Here is a 20064-nt window from a genome sequence, read left to right on the forward strand (position 1 = left end):
TTGTCTTGTTACATTATTCAACTTCCATTAAGCTTCAGGTGATGGACAACTATCCAGACATTCTCCTATAAAAGGACTTGATACAATTTTGAATTCATTGTTCCCTCAACAATTGCAAGCTGTCCAGGCCCTAAGGCAGCAAAGCAGTCCCAAACCATGATGCTCCTTCCACCATGCTTCACACTTGAGATGAGGTTTTGGTGTTGGTGTGCAGTGCCCTTTTTCCTCCAAACATAGCAATGTGCATTTCTGCTAAAAAGTTCAACTTTTATCTCATCTGTCCACATAACATTGTCCCAGAAATGATGTACAACATCCAGGTGGTCTTTTGCTAACTTCAGACATGCAGGAAATGTGTTTTTTTTGGAGAGCAGTGGTTTCCTCTGTGGTATCCTTCCATGAACACCATTCTTCTTCAGTGATTTTCCTTATAGTGGACACATGAACAGAGACTTGAGCAAGTTCTAGAGATTTCTTCAGGTCTTTTGCTGTTACCCTTGGGTTCTTTTTCACCTCCTTCAGCATTGCACATTGTGTTCTTGGTGTCATCTTTGCAGATGCCCACTCCTAGGGAGAGTAGCAACTGAGCTTTCCCCATTTGTAGACAATTTCTCTTACTGTGGACTGATGAACACTTAGATCTTTAGAAATACTTTGGTAGCCTTTTCCAGCTTCATGTATCTCTACAATTTTTCTTCCAAGGACTTCTGAAAGTTGTTTTGATCTGGGCATGGTGCACATAAACAGATCTTACTTGAGAAGAGCAGGTGTTTTGAGTAACCTAACTTTGAGTGCCTTTTTGATAGGGCAGGCACCTCTACAACACACACCTCCAATCTCATCTCATTGATTGAAACACTTGACTCCAAATAGCTTTTGTAGAAGGCATTATTCCAGAAATTCACATTTTCCAACAAATATATGTAATATTGGATCATTTTTTCCTCAATGAATAAATGAACAAGTATAATGCTTTTGTGTTATTTATTTATTTTTGTCTTTATCTGGTTTAATTAGGACTTACATGAAGATCTGATCACATTTTGGTCATATTTATGCAGAAATAGAGAAAATTCTACAGGGTTCACAAACTTTCTAGCACCATTGTATATGCTGTTAGAATCTGTAACTGAGATCAGAAGCCCATGTTTTGGTGACAAGGCAAGCCTGCCTTACAGAATCAGAAATTCACAAAATATATCAGATGAGGTGCAGATCTGAAACCGTGTGCATATTTTGCAAATGAAGAATTTAAGATTCAAACGATTAAATACTAAGGAATGCTTCTAATCTGTTATATTGTCCAAACTATAACAGTTTACAGGTATTTAAAACGTGTGTGTGTGTGTGTGTGTGTGTGTGTGTGTGTGTGTGTGTGTGTGTGTGTGTGTGTGTGTGTGTGTGTGTGTGTGTGTGTGTGTGTGTGTGTGTGTGTGTGTGTGTGTGTGTGTGTGTGTGTGTGTGTGTGTGTGTGTGTGTGTGTGTGTATGTGTATAAGTGTGTGTGCATGTATGTATAAGTTTTTTTCCCCCCAAATCTATAACAACTTACATGAGCTGGAAATTGAATATCAATGTTAAGGTCAGAATCTCTAAAGCCAAATCCTGTGCAAGAAGAGCCATAGAGTCTCAGTGAGCAGTCTGGATGATTAAAAAAAAAAGGAACACCAATATATAAATATCATACAAATGTTTATTTAAAAGTACTATTACAATGTGAAATAAAATCAGTATTATAGTATATTCGTATAGAAAAGGATTTTATAATAAGCCTGAAAAAAAATGTAGAACTGAAATTAGGTAACCTGTGCCCTTTTCACATTCACTGAGAACATGGGCTATTTTTGTGCTGTAACCTCATATCCCTTGAATCCACTAATATGTAAAAATCTACTGAACTCTTTATTGAATATATTCAGCGATTGAGCTTCCAAATGGCCATCTATATATTCAGTAATTCGTGTGCAAACCTTACACCACCTTTCTTATCTTTCTACCAAAATGGATGACTATCTTTCTACATTATATTCCATGTTGTCACCCAATTACTGAGCTTATCGCATGAAACCTTTCTGCATCCTCCTTACAAAATACACTTCATATCATTATGTTGGTAAATCAATGAACTTGGATAAATTAAACCTGGCCCTGCCATCCACATTCATTGATACATAGACGTCCTAGTACCAATCACTGTGATCTCGCTGGTCACAACTTCTCAATCATTGACTCAATGCCTGCTGACCAATCACCAATCTTCAACTTCGCTATATGGCCCCAAGTAACATGCTTTAAAATTTTGCTAAGTGGCACCTTAAAGGCATTTTGAAAGTTCAGATACTCGACATCATGTCAGCATTATATACTTTGTTGGCTACAACCTCAAAAAAACTAAGACTTTTCAGACATGAGTTTTCTTTTCCAAGTGCCCTGATACCAATTCCTTAACAAATATTCCAGCAATTTCCCTTCTGCTAATGTCAGATCAGCTGATCAACAATTTCTCTTTCCTATTTAAGAAAAGCCCCAAGTATCAAAACATCTTTTTCTAGAAAAATACTGTACCTGGCAATAAATGCTGCAGAACACTTTCCATTTTTCTTGTAATTTCATGTCTCTTTTTCACATCATCTTCAGTTAGACCATTTGCCTGAACAACCTCATCAATGGCAGTTTCAATTGCTTTGATTTGTGAGGGACTTGGACGTGGAATAGAAGCGAGCGTATTTTTTTCTTCAAAATCCTAACAGCAAAAACTCCAAATTAACTTACAAAATTTTAATTGTTCCAAATGCCATATTACCTTCTCATTATTCAAGAACCTTTCAGAATGACTTCTTAAAATGATTCATATTTTAAATAAACTTTTAACTTCCAATAATTTTATTATACTGAGCTAGTTTTCTTTTTATTTATAATTTTTTTTCAGGCTAATAGGCTTCCTGGTAAAGACTGCATTTATTGTCTACCCCTAGTTATCTTTGGGAAGATTGCAGTGAGCCACCTTCTTGAACAGCTGCAATTCTCCTGGTTAAGGTGCTCCTATAATAATGCCAAGTAGGTAACAAGTACCAGGAAACACAATGAAGGAACAATGCAGTCCCATGTCAACAAAGTGTGCAAATTGGAGAACCTGCAGGCTTTAGTATTCCCATGTGCATGTTGCCCTTGTCCTTTTTAGTGGTAAAGGTTGAAACGTGGGAGATGCTGTCAGTGTAGCCAAGGTAAGCAACTGAAATGTATTTTGTATGTGGTATGCCACAGCAACGGTGTATCAGCAGCAGCACAATAACATGTAAGATGGTGAACTTCATGCCAATCAAGCATCTGAAATCTTCTCAGAGCCACATTCTTGCAGGCAAATGGTGAATATTCCATTATAATCATGCTTTGTTGACGCTATCAGGAGGCAAATCACTTGTGGAAGATATCCAGCATGACCTGCTTGCTTTTGTATCTCATACCTTCAACTAAAGCATAAGCATACACACGTTGATACCAAATTCCCTTTACTTGTGATCCTTTTTCTCCCTCTCTTGCTAGTTTTTACTGCAAGGGAATTTACAGGCATATTGGTGGTTAATGATCTACTTTATTTTTAAAAGACCCACTTTAAAGATTTCAATTATGTAATAGCAGTATTCAATGGGTATATTGAAACTGAAATTATAGAACAGCCTTACTTATGCTGCTATAATCCAATTTAAAAATGTCATCTTGTACCTCCCATCATTCTTATTGCCTCCACACATAATCCACCAGTAACAAGAAGTTATTTTTCTTTACTCTATAGCAATCATTAGGTATTATCATAGGAAGAGTGGATGTGAAGAGGATGTTTCCTTTAGTAGGGAAGTCTAGGACCAACCACAAAATAGAGGGGTGTCCGTATAAACGGACATGAGCAGGAAATTCTTTAGACATCTGTGGAATTCATTGCCACAGGCAGCTGTGGAGGCCAGGTTACTGGGCGCATTTAAAGCAGAGGTTGACATGTTCTTGATTAGGGACGGCATGAAAGGTTACGGGGAAAAGGCAGGAGAATGGGGTTGCAAGGAAGATTAACCAGCCATGATGAAATGGCAGATTAACTCGATGGGCCGAACGATCTAATTCTGCTCCATGGCTGATGGTCTATTATGTTTATTATGGTTAATTTTATCACAGTACAATGCTGCTAATGTGTTTTCCTTGAAAATATTTTAGTAATAACCCTATGATTCATAAAACAGTTTTCTAACTCACTCCCACTTCCATTTGTATGCAGTAAATATCCGAGTAGGCAACAAAATATAAATCAGCATGGACTCACCTTCAGGCACTTCTTGTGTTTTTTCTCCTTAATGTGTTTATAGCCAGATGACACAGATTCAATCAACACACTACAAAGTTTGCATTCGTACTTTGTAGTTGGACAACTTCGGACCCGCTGGAAAACAAAAAGACTTAAAAATAAGAAAAGATACAGCAGTCTGTATCAAACTGGGACTGCAAAGAATTTCAACTGACCAATTCTGGATGGGCTAGCTTAATATACTTAATGTACAGATATTCACAAGTCCCTGGGACCAATGAGCTGTGCTGGAAAATTTTCAAAGAGGTGGCTACAGAGAGAGCTGAGACTCTGGCAGTCATCTTCCAAAGTTCCATAGCTTCTACAACAGTTCCCAAAGTGGAATGCAGCATATTGAATGCCACCATTTAAAAGGCAGAGAAAAAGTATAGGGTGCTATATATCAGTAAGAAAAGAGTGGTAGGGAAAATGCTAGAATCAATTATGTTAGTGATAACAAAGTAATTGGAAAACACTAATAGAATTAGGGAGAATCAATAGATTTAAGAAACATCATATTTGACAAATCTGAAATGAGTGTTATTTGAGGCTATAATTATCACATTAATAGTTGATGTGATGTATTTAGACAAAGTATGCCATCAATGAAGAAGCATACAAGAATTTATTGAACAGAATTTGAGCATACGGAATTGGGAGCAACATCCTGATGTGATTTGAGAAACAGCTAATGAACAGAAAACAGATCATAGGAATAAATAAATCTTTTTTGGGTTGGGGTGTAGATGAGAAGGCATACAGAATTGCACTGTTCCACCTGGCTTGAGACTATATATTTCTTATATATCACTACTTAAAGCAGCATCTTTGTTTAACCAAAATTCCAATATTTTAAGTATATTAATTCCATCATGCAATCTACAAAAATAGCCATCATTGTACCTTTTCAAACCTGAAGATCAAATCTTCTTTGAGCCTTTCTTCGGCCAGATGTAGTTGAGCTTCTTTTGTTAATTTGGATTCATCGATAACTGACGTTTTAGAGTTTTGCATTTGTTCATTTCTTTTCATTCTCTTTAATTTCTTTTGGCCTTCAAATAAATATAGACTTTAATCATTCTCATTGTACTGAGGTAGCTTACATGGTTATAAATAACTAGAACACAGATCACAAGATGTAGAAGTAAATTAGGCCATTCAGCCCAACGAGTCTGCCCCGCAACTATTTTCCCTCTTAACCCCATTCTACCTTCTCCCTATAACCTTAGACACCTTTGTTAATCAAAACCTACCAACCACTGCTTTAAATATACCCAATGACTTGTCTCCAAAACTTTCTGCGGCAATGATGATTTCCAGAGATTCACCACCCTCTGACTAAAGAAATTCCTCATCTCTGTCCTAAAGGGAAATACTTCTACTCTTAGGCAGTGCCTTCTGTTCCAGAACTCTCCCACTATTGGGAACATTCTCTACTTGTCCACTCTAACCAGACCTTTCAATATTTGGTGAGTTCTAATAAGATTCCCCCTCATTCTTCTAGAAACCAGAAACTATAGGCTCCGAGCCAATAGACAATCCTCATATAATAAGCCTTTCATTCCTGGCATCAATCTAGTAAATCCCCTATGGACCTTCTCCAATGTCAGCATATCCTTCTTTAGATATGGGGTCTAAAACTGCTCACAATACTCCATATGTGGTCGATAATGTCTTATAAAGCCTCAGCATTACATCATTGCCTTTATATTCTAGTCCTCTCAAAACAAATGATAACAATGCATTTGCCTTCCTTACTATTGACTCAAACTGCAAGTTAACCTTTAGAGAATACTTCACCAGGACTTTGAAATAGTACCTTTGCATCTCCAATTTCTGAATTTTTCTCCCCGCTTAGAAAATATCTTTGTCTTTATTCCTTCTAACAAAGTGTAAGACCAGACTTCCCTATGCTGTATTCTATTGGCTACTTCTTTTCCTAGTCTCCTAATCTATCCAAGCCCTTCTCCATACTTCCTGCTTCCTCAATGCTACCTGCCTCTCCACCTACCTTTGTATCATATGCAAACTTGGCCAGAAAGTCAATTCCATCATCTAGATCACTGACATATAACATGAAAAGTAGATGACCCAAAACTGACCCGTGCAGAACACCACTACTCACCGACAGCCAACCAGAAAAAGACTGGTTTATTCCCATGCTTTAGTTTCTGCCAGTCAATAATTCTTCTGTCTATGCCATTATTTTTCCTGCAACACCATGGGATTTTATCCTGTTCAACAGCCTCATGTGTGGCACTTGGTCAAAAGCCTTCTCAAAATCCAAGTAAACAACACCCACTGGCTCTCCTTTGTCTATCCTGCCTGGTATTTCCTCAAAGAAATCCAACAGATTTCTGTCAAGATTTCACCCTTCAAGAAGCCATGTTGATTTTGGTCCATTTTAACATGTGCTTCCAGGTACCCTGAAACGGCATCCTTAATGGACTCTTAACAACCACTGAAGTCAGGCTAACTGGCCTATAATTTCCTTTCTTTTGCCTCTCTCCCTGCCTCCCTCAGTGACATTTGCGATTTTCCAGTTCACTGGAACCAATCCAGATCTAATGATTCTTGAAAGGTCACTACTAATGCCTCCACAATCTCTCCAACTACCTCATTCTGAACCCTAGGGTGCAATCTATCTTGCCCAGGTGACTTATCTACCTTCAGATCTTTCAAAGCACTACACAGGGTTGATCAGCATGTTGCACAGGTGACAGTGGGTTCCAAATCTGTCACTAATGTTGTAGTTAACAAGTTCAGTTTGAAAATATGCTATTAATTGTGACTCAGTGATCAAGGTCTGTACCTGCTGCTGGGAGCTACGGTACAGCAAGATGCAGACGGCCGCCAGACATGGGGAAGTGCTTGCCTGATTGACAAGTTGACCACATTTTAATAGCTTCTATGCAACACATGGAGCTGGAATCTACAAGCTTTTCCATTGGACAAAGTTCCCAACATTCCAAGATCCTGCAGGGTAAATATTTCTCAGCACAACTGGACCACTAAGTGGCAAGCAGCCTCTACCCAAGTGAGAGCTCTGCCTCTGCCAAGTCTCTGACTCACTCCTGTTCTCCTGGGTGAGAAGTGTCAAGCAAATGAATTTGGTTAGCGAAGCCAAAAAAGTTGTTCACTCAAAAAGAAAATAATGGAATTTTTTTAAAGCATTTTTCAAATTGTCATTTCCTTCCAGATGACTGAAATGTAAATTTCTCATCTCTCTCCTTTTTAGAGTGGGGGCTGGACTCAAAAAAAAATTATCCATGAAACCTTTCCAAGTCAACTGCTTTTGAAACAAAGAAAGCTACATCATCAGTATATTTCTGTCAGGCGTTCAATAGGCCTATCACCAGACAGCAAGCAGAACATGTTGCAACTCTAAACTACCAGGAAGCTGTGGGCAGAATTCCAGTCAGATAATCTAGTCAAATGGAATGGGCAACAGCTTTTTGGGCAAGGGAAACATTAAAAAAAAATACGGTGCAAGATTTGTAGCGCAGTAATCTTAAGAGCCATACAATAACAAATCCTATTGCTATTAATGTGAGCTTCAAATTTGGCAGTGACCACTCAAGCCATGTCAAAATAAGACTTACTGCCAAAGCACTTAAATGAAAAATCAAATACTACTAAAGCTTCATGAACTGAGTAGGTTTTCGGCAATGATTTAAAGCACATGAAGTACAAATGTGGATGGATTTTCAAAGACATGGACAACAGTGAGAGAGCTGATTGAATACTGGAACACTCACACTCAGAAATGGGAGGAGTCCAAATATCACAGAGGGTGTTATATCTTTAGGGATAGAGAGTTATAGGGATAAAGGTAAGTGAGAATTATACATACATGTGCTCTTTAACTGAGAGTCAGTGCAGATGAGCAGTTACACGTTTGAACGGTTAGTAAAAACAAATATTTTTCAAAGACAACACTGAAAGAGGCACATACAACAGACAAACATAACACTGTCCCTATAAAAGTGTCACCTTTTTCAAATGTTTTCAATGCATTACCCCTCTAGGCCAATCTCTCTATCCTATTTTGTCCTCTTCATCATACATGATGTTTACTGTTCCATCATTAGTGGTCATAACTCTGTCAAGTTTCTTTTCTCCTTTAAGACCTGCTTTTCTCGCCAAACTCCTAATCATCTACTCTTAATAGCTGCTTAAAATCTGGATCCCTGTTAAGGAAAATGTAGTAAGATCAATAACTAGAAAGTGTAGATTTAAAGTTATGGGAAAAGAAACCGAGGGAGATAGAAAATATTTTTAAAACATCTAATCTATTCAATAGTATTCTTCAATGGGAAATTATTAACTTAAATTAACAATTGAGGGATAGTATGAAAGAGGAAATCGATCCAAATGGTGACTCTTAAAAAGAAATGGAGCAGTTTAAACTGGACAATTAGGTCTCTATGACTTAACAAAAATTATCCATAAATTTACATACCTTCTGTTTGTTTTTCAAATAGTTCATTATTTATATATTCCTTCTGTAGCTGTCTTCGAGTGTGCCGGACTTTACTGCCATTACTTTGAGACCTGGTCCATTCTGTTTTACTGTACTCCGTGCCTTTAGGCAGAGGCTTATTTTTCAACTCAGAAGCATTCACCTTCTCCTTCCTCTCCTTCTGAACTACCGAACCCTGTTCCACACCACATACCCACTTCTTACTTTTTTCCTTGCGCCTATCTTTGGACCTAGTCCCCGGGCTGTAACCAGCTCCTGTGAATGCACTTGAATTATTTGTGAAGACTCGAGCATATTTCTTTGTACTAGGACCATTGCTCTCCCTTTGCTTTTGACTTTCTGTCTTTTTGTTAAAATGCTTTGAGTGGCTTCCAGGTGCAAAATGATTTTCTTGGTGCACAGTATTCCTCCAATTAGTTTCTTCTTTGCCAATGACCAGCTCCTTGTTCCTTTTGGGAAAACTGGGCTTTTCTTCCATTTCACTTCATTAAGTGCAGGAGCCTATAAATGAAGAAAGGAAATAAAAGCAGTTTTCTGTAACATTAACTTGTACAGTAGCTTCTAGAGTAATTGATAGTGAGCAATTCTCACAGCAGAGCCGTTGAAAACTTGAAGCCTTTAGAAGTCCTCAACAAAGACAAATCACAATTAAAGACTGCCTGAATTTTTCCTCTCTCTAGTTAGCCTGCTGATATCAATTGTGAAACAAACCTTTTACAAATCACATAAATTCAATCGTAATTTGTAAAAGGTATCAAAAATTTGATAGGTTCTTGATTAATAAGAGCAAAGGTTACAGGAAGAAGGCAGGAGAATGGGGTCGAGGGGGAAAATAAATCATCCATAATCAAACGGCAGAAAAGACTCAATAGGCCAAATGGCCTAATTTTGCTGGTCTTACATATTATATATAATGATGGAACTTTATACTTGGAACATTATTCATTCCCTTAAACCAAAATCACAGAACTGACAGCTTTGTGGAAGGCCAGGTAGTGTTGAGGAAGCAGGTCTGTCAAAGGACTCGGACAAATTAGGAGAATGGGCAAAAGATACAGATGGGATTCATGTAGGAAAGGGCATGGTCATGCAATTTAGTAGAAGGAATACAGGTGTAGACTATTTTCTAAACAGAGCAAATTCAAAAACAGAGGTGCCAAGTGACTTAGCGCAGGATTCCCTAAAAGTTAAGAAAGACAAATGTACTGCCAACTTTCATCTTGAGGACTAGAATACAAAAGTAAGGATGTATTACTGAGGCTTTATAAGGCATTGGTCAGATCACACTTGGAATATTGTGAGCAGTATTGGGCCCTACATCTAAGAAAGGATGTGCTGGCATTGGAGATGGTCCAGAGGAGAAGACGTTCATAAGAATGATACCAGGAATGAAAGGGTTAGTAACACTTGCTGGCTCTGGGCCTGTATTCACAGGAGTCTGGAAGAATTGGGTGAGATCTTACTGAAAAGTACCAAATACTGAAAGGCTTAGACTGGTGCAGAATAGTGGGAGAGTCTAGGTCCAGAGGACAGTTTCAGAATACAGGGGTGTCCGTCTAAAACAGCGATGAGGAGTAATTTCTTTAGCCCGAGGGTAGTGAAGTTGTTGAAATCATTGCCACAGATGGCTTGGATGCCAAGTATTTGGGCATATTTAAAGTACAGGATGATAGTTTCTTGATTAGTAAGGGTATCAAAGGCTATGGGGAGAAGATAGGAGAATGGGGTTGAGAATGACTCAATGGCTTGAATGGCCTAATTCTGCTCTACAACTCAAATTTAATGAACATAATAAATTTTAACGATGACTGACCTTTATTGTAATATACTAGGAACATGGGAAATCCAAGTTATTCATCTCCTTCAACTTTTCACACCGTTCACTTAAATTATAGCAGATCTGCATTTTAACTTCAGTTATCTGCCTTAGTTTCACAATATATAAGCTCTATAAATATCTATCTAGTTTACAAATTTCTCCATTTTTCCATTCTCTTAGAACTTTAGGAAAATGTTCTGGGTATTCACCACACACTAAGGCTACATCCACACTACGCCGGATAAATCCGTAACCGAAGCTTTTTCTCTTCATTTTTACCCTTTGTCCACACTAAAACGGTGTTTTCGTCTCCTGAAACCGAAGCTTTTCAAAAACGCTTTCCAAGGTGGATATTTTTAAAAACACTGCTCGGGCAGATCAGTGTGGACGGGGTAACTGGAGACTTTTGAAAACGTTATCGGACAGCAGCGCGCTATTTCATTGTTTTCTTGAATGCAACCTAACAATTTTAGAACCGACGGCAACAAGACTGAAGCCAGAAGAGTTAGAAATGTACTCACCAAATACTTTGACCCATAACTTACTGAATAAATAAGTATACTGTACTCACTTTGCCGTTTTCTGCCCTTACTTTTATGAAGGTGGTTTACCTATTTATGCAAGTACTTCTCTGACAATAGATGTGTAACAGCCTAATGTAACATTGTATGGAAATACAAGATAACACTGATGCAGACATGTTTTATACATTTAACAAGGTGCTTTATTAATGCAACAGAGTTAGTCAGTTTTTCAATGTTTGTCGTCAGCCGGGTCAATCTGTCCGTGAACTCCTTGTCAGTTGCCGCTGTACGTTCCAGTATTTGTTTTTTTTAGTTTTAAGTTCTCCTGCGCGAGAGCCAACAGCTGTCTGTCGTTTTAAGTTTTTCTAGTCTGTAACTACACAAATGCACACTTTTACGGCGAGATTCAACACCAAACATGTTGCTTGTTTTCAGTAGATGTGTCCTGCACATGCCCAGTAGGAGGAGAATCGCTGAAATCTCCATTTCCGTGTGGATAGAGATATTTTCAAAAACGCATAGTGTAGACGCCTTTCATTTTTACGTGAAACCGGCGTTTTCAAAATTATCCGGTCGAGTGTGGATGTAGTCTTAATGAAAATACACTTCCAAACATCATCCATAAATAGTTTACTCTATCCTACCAATTGTCTTTGTTTCTATTTCTCTAGTTTTTACTTCAATGTTATCTCAATCTTTTCAGCTTTTCCTGCTATCTTCAGACTAATTTAAATACAGCCCACACATTTCTATTTCAGCACATTTTTAAAGTATTCTATTTTGGTTAAATTACTTTGTCTCTCCTCATTCTTTCCACTGAAATGTATCACTTTATACCATTTTTTGAAGTTGATCAGCCATGTCCAAATTAACTGGGTGTGTTAGTACTTACAATTTTTATCCCTTAAACCAAGTAAAAGGGAAAATGTACACTTCAGGCAAACACTTCAATTACATCACTTTTCTTTAAAGCATCGGCAAACACTTGTTCCCGTTAATGATTTGCATTTGCAACTTCTCCTTAAGTCAGCAGTATATTCTACTTGATAACTTATCAACAACATTGTAATGACAGCACTAAATCTATCATCCATCAGCCAACATTTTCTCTTTAACCTACATCAGAAAGCAAGAGCATTAGAATCATAGAAAAGTACAGCACAGAAATAGGCCATTTGGCCCATTTAGTCCATGCAGAACCATTCAAACAGCCTACTCCCATTGACCTGTACTGGGACCATAGCCCTCCATACCCTTATTATCCATGTACCAATCCAAACTTCTCTTACATGTTGAAATCGAGCTCACGTGCACCACTTGTGCTGGCAGTTTGTTCCACACTCTGAGTGAAGAAGTTTACCTCATGTTCCCCTTAAAGTTTTCACCTTTTACCCTTAACCCATGACCTCTGGTTGTAGTCCCACCAAACCTTAGTATAAAACCTTTGCATTTACACTATCTATACTTCTCATAATTTTGTATACCACTATCAAATATCCCCAAAACCTTTGAATTTCCAAGGAATAAAGTCCTAATCTATTCAATTTTTTTTATATAACCCAGGTCCTTCAGACTTGGTAACATCCTTGAAAATTTTCTCAGTACTTCTTCAACCTTATTTACACATTTCCTATAGGTAAGTGACCAAAAACTGCACACAATACTCCAAACCAGACCTCACCAATGTCCTATACAACTTCAACATAACATCCCATCTCCTGTACTCAGTACTTTGATCTATGAAGGCCAATGTGCCAAAAGCTTTCTTTATGAACCCATTTACCAGTAATGCCACTTTCAATGAATAATGGACCTGGATTCCCAGACCCCTTTGTTCTACTGCACTCCTCATGTTCGTCGTGTATGACCTACCCTGGTTGGTCCAACCAAAGTACAACACCTTGCACTTGTCTGCACTGAATTCCAACTGCCATTTTTCAGTCCACTTTTCCAGCTGATGCAGATTCTGCTGCAAACCATGATGCCTTCCTCTATGTCCACTAGACCCCCAACCTTGATGTTATCCATAAATCTGCAGATCCAGTTTACCACATTATCATTCCGATCATTGATATAGATAACAAACAACAATGGAGCTAGCACCAATCCCTGCAGCACTCCGCTGGTCACAGGCCTCCAGTTAAAGAGGCAACCCTCTACTACCACTCTCTGGGCTAGTCCCACAAAGTCAATATCTAATCCATTTTACAACCTCATCCTGAATGCCAAGAACCTGAACCTTCTTGACCAACCTTCCATGCAGGACCTTGTAAAATGCCTTGCTAAAGTCCACAGAGATAACATCTACTGCCTTGCCTTCATCCACTTTCCTGGTAAATTAGAGGTAATTAATTTCAAGAAAATAGTCGCAGCACATTCTTCAGACAAGCTATGAACCAGGAGAGCTTTTCTGTGTTTTACCATTGCCAATGGAGACCTTGAACTACAACATTGCTTTGCAATTTTACACATAATTATTTTCATCTTGAGTGTAACATCACAAAATTGATGAATGAAAATCTGTAAAGTCATTGTCATATTATTACTGCTACTTTGCAGAACAATTTGCCCAACACATACTTTGGAGTGTGCTATAATCTTATGAACTAGACACTGCCTATTTACATACCAAAAGTAAATAATAATGCAAGGAAACACTTCTGTGAATCATCATTGTGTTTATCTATTGAACAGGCTTGTTTTACTCATAACAATATTAGGTCCAATCATAAATTAGTACCTACTTAGCTGATCTCAGCCTGTATAAATGAGAGAACTGGTTTTGGCAACAATAAGAGAAAAAAGAAACAATAATAAATAAATAAGCAAGCAATAAGTAGATAACTGAATTTGACTTGCTGCTCATGTTATGGGGCAAGTGAAGTTATCCCCTATGGTTCAACAGCCTGATGGCTGAGGGGTACTAACTGCCCCTGAACCTAGTGGTGCAGGTCCTGAGGCTCCTGTACCTTCTTCCTGATTGCATCAGTGGGAAGAGAGCATGGCCTGGATGGGGGTCCGCGATGGAGGAAGCTGTTTTCCTGAGACAGCGCTCTAGCTTGAAGTCCTCAGCTTAAGGAAGAGAATCCATCAGAACCAGTTCGTGACTACGAAGCTTTCAGCAGTATTCTGTGTTTAACAAAATTTTTATGTTTTGAGGGCAGAATTATGGTTGGCTATTATATTTCTACATTGCAAATTATCTGTTGATATGAACTCAAAACTCATACTTGAAAATTGGCCTTGACTGCATATCTGAGTGCACTTGTACCCACTCCATTCTGACTCAGAAGTAGAGTCAAGTTCACTGATAAGCTAACCAATAGGCAAAGCTCAGTATCAAAAAGCATAGTTTACAGACAACCAAAATGTAAGGAATTTCAATCTAAAGAAACTGGCCATATGAATATGGATAACTTTTATTCAATAATTGTCAAGTTCATAAACAAAGTCTCTACCAAAACTGCTTTTACTAGTGAGAAATTCCAAGACCTTAATTTCTACAGTAATATCCAATCCTGTGATCTCTATAAAAAGGCCAGGGTTTCAGATGCATAGAGACACACCACCTGTTGATTTCCCTCCTACTTACACATTAATCTGACTTGGAAGGATATCACAGTTCCTTCTTTGTGATTGGGTCTCAACCCTGGAATTCCCCTTCCACCATTATTTTGTTAGTGCATTCTACAGCAGCTGATGGCACATTGGCCCACAGTCGCCAAATGAAGGGAGGGAACCAGAGAGCATTATCTTCACAGAGGCCAAAAGCATGATTTTCAGAAAGAAAAGCAGCAAAAGGAGATGGCTGATTGGTCAGTGCAAGTCAGCTAATTGCAGCAACATAACTGGTTGTTTCCGTTTGTCAAGAATCTAAAAATCAGGGCAAGGTCTCCACTCCTAAAGTGGTAAAGGTTAATATAAACTAATACAATTAATCAACTAACTAATAGTGACACAAGCTTCAATTAATCATTGGTCACTCGAGAAGCTTTGGCTCAGATCAATGAGGTGGAGTCCAAATTCCAAACACTACAACTCATCCGGAAGGGCTTAATTACCTAACAGGGTGTTTCAGAAAGCAGTCACACCACTGAGATTAACAACCTCTAAATTATCAAATGATAAGGGACAAGATGGTGTGACTGCCTAAGAGGCAGGTAGGGGGATCCAGCGAATAGTTCTGGAGGAGGTTCAGTCTTTACCCATGCTCCCTGTCAGGTTGAGGATGTGCAAACTGTCGATAGCGTTATGACATGGGAAGCCAGTGGTGTGAGGAGAAAAGAAAACATAATGTTATGAAGGCAAAAGGCACTTTGGTCTCAATTACAAAAGGATTGGAATTTACAAATAGGGAGATTTTGTTGCAATTGTTATTGTGGGCTCACCTGGAATATTATGTACAGTTTAGGTCCCCTTAGTAAAAAACAGTACTCCTGGAGGCAGCACAAAGGAAATATACCAGAGTAATTCCTGGCCTGTCCTACCAAGGAAGATTAAAGTTTCTAAGAATGAGGATGACCTTACTTAAATAGAGGGAACATTGCTTTTTCGTGTTTTTTTTTAAACAACCACACAGACCAACCATTGCTCCGAGCGGGAAATTTTTACATGGCCTGAAAACTGTGCGGCACATTATATAGAAGGAAATTCCTACATAGGTGGGAGCATTTCAGTTACTGTGTGCAGCAGTACACCCCCACGGCTCAGAGGGAACAGTGCAACCAAGATCTTAAAGAGGTTAACAGGGTAGATTTGGAATGTTTTCTCCACCGTTAAACAAGGGGGCACAACTACAAGATGAGGATCCAGTCATTTAATAATGAGAGACAAGGAAATTTTTCTGTGAGAGGATGGTGAATTTCTGGAATTCTCTGCCACAGAGGATGATGGAAGCTGGATCATTAGAAGGATTTAAAGTGCAACTGGATAAATAGTTTATAAATCGAGGGATAGTTCGGTATGGAGTAATGACAAAGAAAGAGTTGAGGCTGGCATGGAGTAACCGTGATCATATTAAATGTTGGGCAGATTGAAAGGTCTGACAACCCTGCCAGTACAGCAATACAGATAGGAATCGCAAAGATAACATTGTCCACCAAATAAGGAGAACGTTAGCACATAACATTGATAATTAGGCTGAGTCAAAAAGCATGAAACACCAAATTGACAATAGTTCTGCTACATTCCAGTTCAATGATCCTCCAACCTTGCACATTAACCTTGTACTACTAAAAAATGTCTTCAATTGCACAAAGCAATTCCAACTAGCTCAACAAAAATGAATCATTTCTATTGAGTGCTGATTCAATTTTATTTGTGCTTGATACTTCCAAATGTCTTTAAAATTCCTTTGTTTTATGGGGACAAAAATGACGTTTAGAAAGTTCCTATTGATAGATCGAGGGATAGCTCAGTATGGAGTAATGACAAAGAAAGAGTTGAGGCCGGCATGGACTAGGCGTGATTATATTAAATGTTGCACTGTCCGAAGAGCACTATATAAGTTCGTTCTTACTCTTGGCCATTAGGCTCTATAAGTCAAGCTATTGCTGGGGAGTGATGACCCCCTCCTGTTAGACTGTGGTAACTTTTTAAAAATTCTTTCTACTTCTCTTCTAATATTTATATCTGTGCACTTGTAATGCTACTGTGACACTAATTTCCCTTCAGATCAATAGAGTATCTATCTATATTAACTTTGTCTCCTACAAAACTATATCTGTCATCCTTAAATAACTTACGGTAGTTCTTTCCAAACTGTAACCTTATTCCAGAACATTCTTTTTAAGTTATCGACCGATGCCACTGTTTAGACAATACAGAATCTCCTAATTGATGACAGCAGCTTATCAATTTTTTGTTTAAATAGTTGGAAATTAAATCATAGAAAATTTATGACAGAGGAGGCCATTCAGCCCACCTAGTCTATGCCAGTTAAAAACATGCAAAAATGTTGTTTTGACAGAAGATCTTTTACCTGAAAAGATAACTGCTTCTCTCCAAAGATGCTGCCTGACCTGCTGAATGTTTTCAACATTTTCTGGTATTACTTTAGATTTCCAATATTTATAGTTTTTTTTCCATTTTCAAAAACACTTACTACCTGGCCTAATCCCACCTTCCAGCATTAGGTCACTAGCCATGCACATTACAGTTCTTCTCACACACATAATTGTACCTTTCAAATGCCATAAGATTTGTGTCTTTCCCAATCCATCAGGAAATAGGTTCCAGAACTCTACCACTCTCTGCTCAAAGTAGTTTTCTCATCTTCACTTAAACCTTCCCCAAATTATTTTAAGACTGTGGTCCCTGAATTTTTATATGGAACAATTGTAATTGTATTTAAGAACTTTGCTCAAACTGTATTTATCAGTTAAGGTTTATGATCAATGAGAGGTACAAAAAACTCATTCATCCATTTAGCTTACTTCAATATTGCTACTAGTATTCTGACCCCATTATTTACTTTGAATCTAAACAAATAAACTCGGTAAAGTGGATTTATCCACTGAGTAAACAGACTGTTGGAGGAACTCAGTAGGTCTCTGATGCAGAATTTCAACTGGAAACGTCGACACTTCTTTTCATCCTACAGATGATGTTTGACCGAGTTCCTTTAGCAGACAAGTGTGTTAATCCAAGTTCCAGCATCTGCAGCCTGTGTGCCTCCATTATCCACAAAGATCACAATGTGTCAAACAACAACACACATAAAATGCTGGTGGAACACAGCAGGCCAGGCAGCATCTATAGGGAGAAGCACTGTCGACGTTTCGGGCCGAGACCCTTCGTCAGGACTAACTGAAAGGAAAGATAGCAAGAGATTTGAAAGTAGAGGGGGGAGAGGGAAATAAAAAATGATAGGAGTAGACCGGAGGGGGTGGGATGAAGCTAAGAGCTGGAAAGGTGATTGGCGAAAGTGATACAGAGCTGGAGAAGGGAAAGGATCATGGGACGGGAGGCCTCGGGAGAAAGGAAGGGGGGGGGGGGGGGAGAACACCAGAGGGAGATGGAGAACAGGCAAACAACTAAATATGTCAGGGATGGGGTAAGAAGGGGAGGAGGGACATTAACGGAAGTTAGAGAAGTCCATGTTCATGCCATCAGGTTGGAGGCTACCCAGCCGGTATATAAGGTGTTGTTCCTCCAACCTGAGTTTGGATTCATTTTGACAATAGAGGAGGCCATGGATAGACATATCAGAATGGGAATGGGACGTGGTATTAAAATGTGTGGTCACTGGGAGATCCTGCTTTTTCTGGCAGACCAAGCGTAGGTGTTCAGCGAAAAATCAGCTTCGACCCCACTGGACCAGCTCAAATTGCCAAACTATTACAAGTGGCCCCACCAGACGTAAAACGAAGGCAAATCTAAATCCGGACGATCTTACTGCAAAAATGTGCTGGTGAACAAGAGGAAATGTTTATGTAGAAAGCGACTGAGGACACAATTGGATTTTAGTTGCGATGCCCTAGCCTTCTTTTTCTCCCCCGAAGTTTAGTTGGTACAATCAATCAATCAACAGCCGGGCGCCTTGAGAACTTGTACCCTTTTCAAATAATGAAAACAAAAATAAAAGACAACGGAAACTGGCATAATACCATAGCCAACACCAAATCTTTAATCGCTGCCTCCCTTCCAAATAATTAAACACAGAGCACAGCCTTCCCTCTCACAAAGTAATATGACATTAAACATATCGAAACAACCAAAAGATAACCCATTACCAATGAAATATTCTCGATGTTAAAGGATCGCAATTCCCGTTCATCTGTGCCGATATCATTCACTGGGATGGAATACCGAAGGTAACTTCCTTGACCCTTACTACCCATAAACGATAAACCTTCCACTCTTCCGTGCAAAAGTAGAGACAGTTTTCATTTGGCTCTGTTCAGCGCTCTTATTGAGCCACGTGGGAAAACCGTTTTTAATCCGCGTCGGCTGAGGTGAAAGGCACAAAACGGGCTGGCGCGCCAAGTGTAAGCAGTTCACCGCCCGGGTATCGAGGGCCCGGGCCTAGCGCCCGCACCGCGGTAACCGGCCTGCGGGTTAAATCAGCCGCCCGCACCCTCCCGTAGTTGGGGTCGCCGCAGCGCTGGGTAGGAGCCCGGGCGCTAACCTGCAACTCGGGTCCTGACGGCACGTCCACTCCTCCGGCGGCGCACACTCCACAGAACCCCCTACTGACAGGCAGGACAGCGTCTGGGGAAGAGCTTTCCTTCAGCGCCAACCTCCAGGCAGGCTGTCCCTGCAGGCCACCCACCGAACTACAGTGACCGTGGCAAGCGACTCGCGTCTGACGTGACTGATGCCCCCCCATGACCTCGGCTCATTTCTATTTGGTATTCGCATCCATTGGCATCATTCATTTTGGACCTTCAGAATTGTGTACTCTCGAATTCGAACACGTGTGCAATTCGTGATGAAATATTTTTTGATAGTTGGATGAGTTCTCAGTTCCATTAGCTCTAAATATTTATGATTTATTTTTGAAAAATAACGTTTTGCATAGTCAGAGCAGAAAAGGTGAATGTTGAAAGTGCATGTTATTGACAATGACTGCTAATTAATGACGTCAGCTACCAGTAGTATATTGCTCCATTGCAATGCAAGAGTTTGCAAGTGACAAGAAGCAATCGACTTGCCGGTAGCTGATTGCAGTTACCACATTCACAGAAGACGGATTTGTTCGTTCAGTCTCTACCTAGTGCGAAATCTACGCTGTGTGGTTTTCAGCCGACACCACCGATCAATTTACCTTGGTTCCATCCTCACACGGGCCTCCCCTGTTATCTTCATCATACTTCAAACCCCTTTCACTGTAACATGAAATCTATTTAATTTCTAATTTTTTTCCAAGTGCGATGAAATGTTACCAACCTAAAGAAACATTAGCC

The 20064-nt window shown here is 39.3% G+C and overlaps 1 protein-coding gene across 6 annotated transcripts in view; it reads right to left on the reverse strand.

Moving 5' to 3' along the window:
- Positions 1 to 19579, reverse strand: part of LOC140741174 (terminal uridylyltransferase 7-like) — a 61576-nt gene extending 41997 nt beyond the window's left edge. For 2 of the 6 annotated variants that reach the window (XM_073071064.1, XM_073071072.1), the window contains exons 1-6: positions 19287 to 19574; positions 8795 to 9316; positions 5236 to 5384; positions 4312 to 4428; positions 2565 to 2742; positions 1552 to 1640 (exon numbers count right to left, since the gene is read on the reverse strand). In XM_073071064.1, the coding sequence (XP_072927165.1) occupies positions 1552 to 1640; positions 2565 to 2742; positions 4312 to 4428; positions 5236 to 5384; positions 8795 to 9293 (1032 nt within the window). In that variant the 5' untranslated portion in view covers positions 9294 to 9316; positions 19287 to 19574. Of the gene's footprint in view, positions 1 to 1551; positions 1641 to 2564; positions 2743 to 4311; positions 4429 to 5235; positions 5385 to 8794; positions 9317 to 14127; positions 14288 to 18891 lie in introns of all 6 variants that reach the window. The other 4 variants (XM_073071056.1, XR_012102024.1, XM_073071038.1 and 1 more) reach the window with 4 other exon arrangements.
- Positions 19580 to 20064: the final 485 nt, after the last annotated feature.

This window comes from Hemitrygon akajei, chromosome 2 (genome assembly GCF_048418815.1).
Source record: "Hemitrygon akajei chromosome 2, sHemAka1.3, whole genome shotgun sequence".
NCBI classification, from domain to species: domain Eukaryota; kingdom Metazoa; phylum Chordata; class Chondrichthyes; order Myliobatiformes; family Dasyatidae; genus Hemitrygon; species Hemitrygon akajei.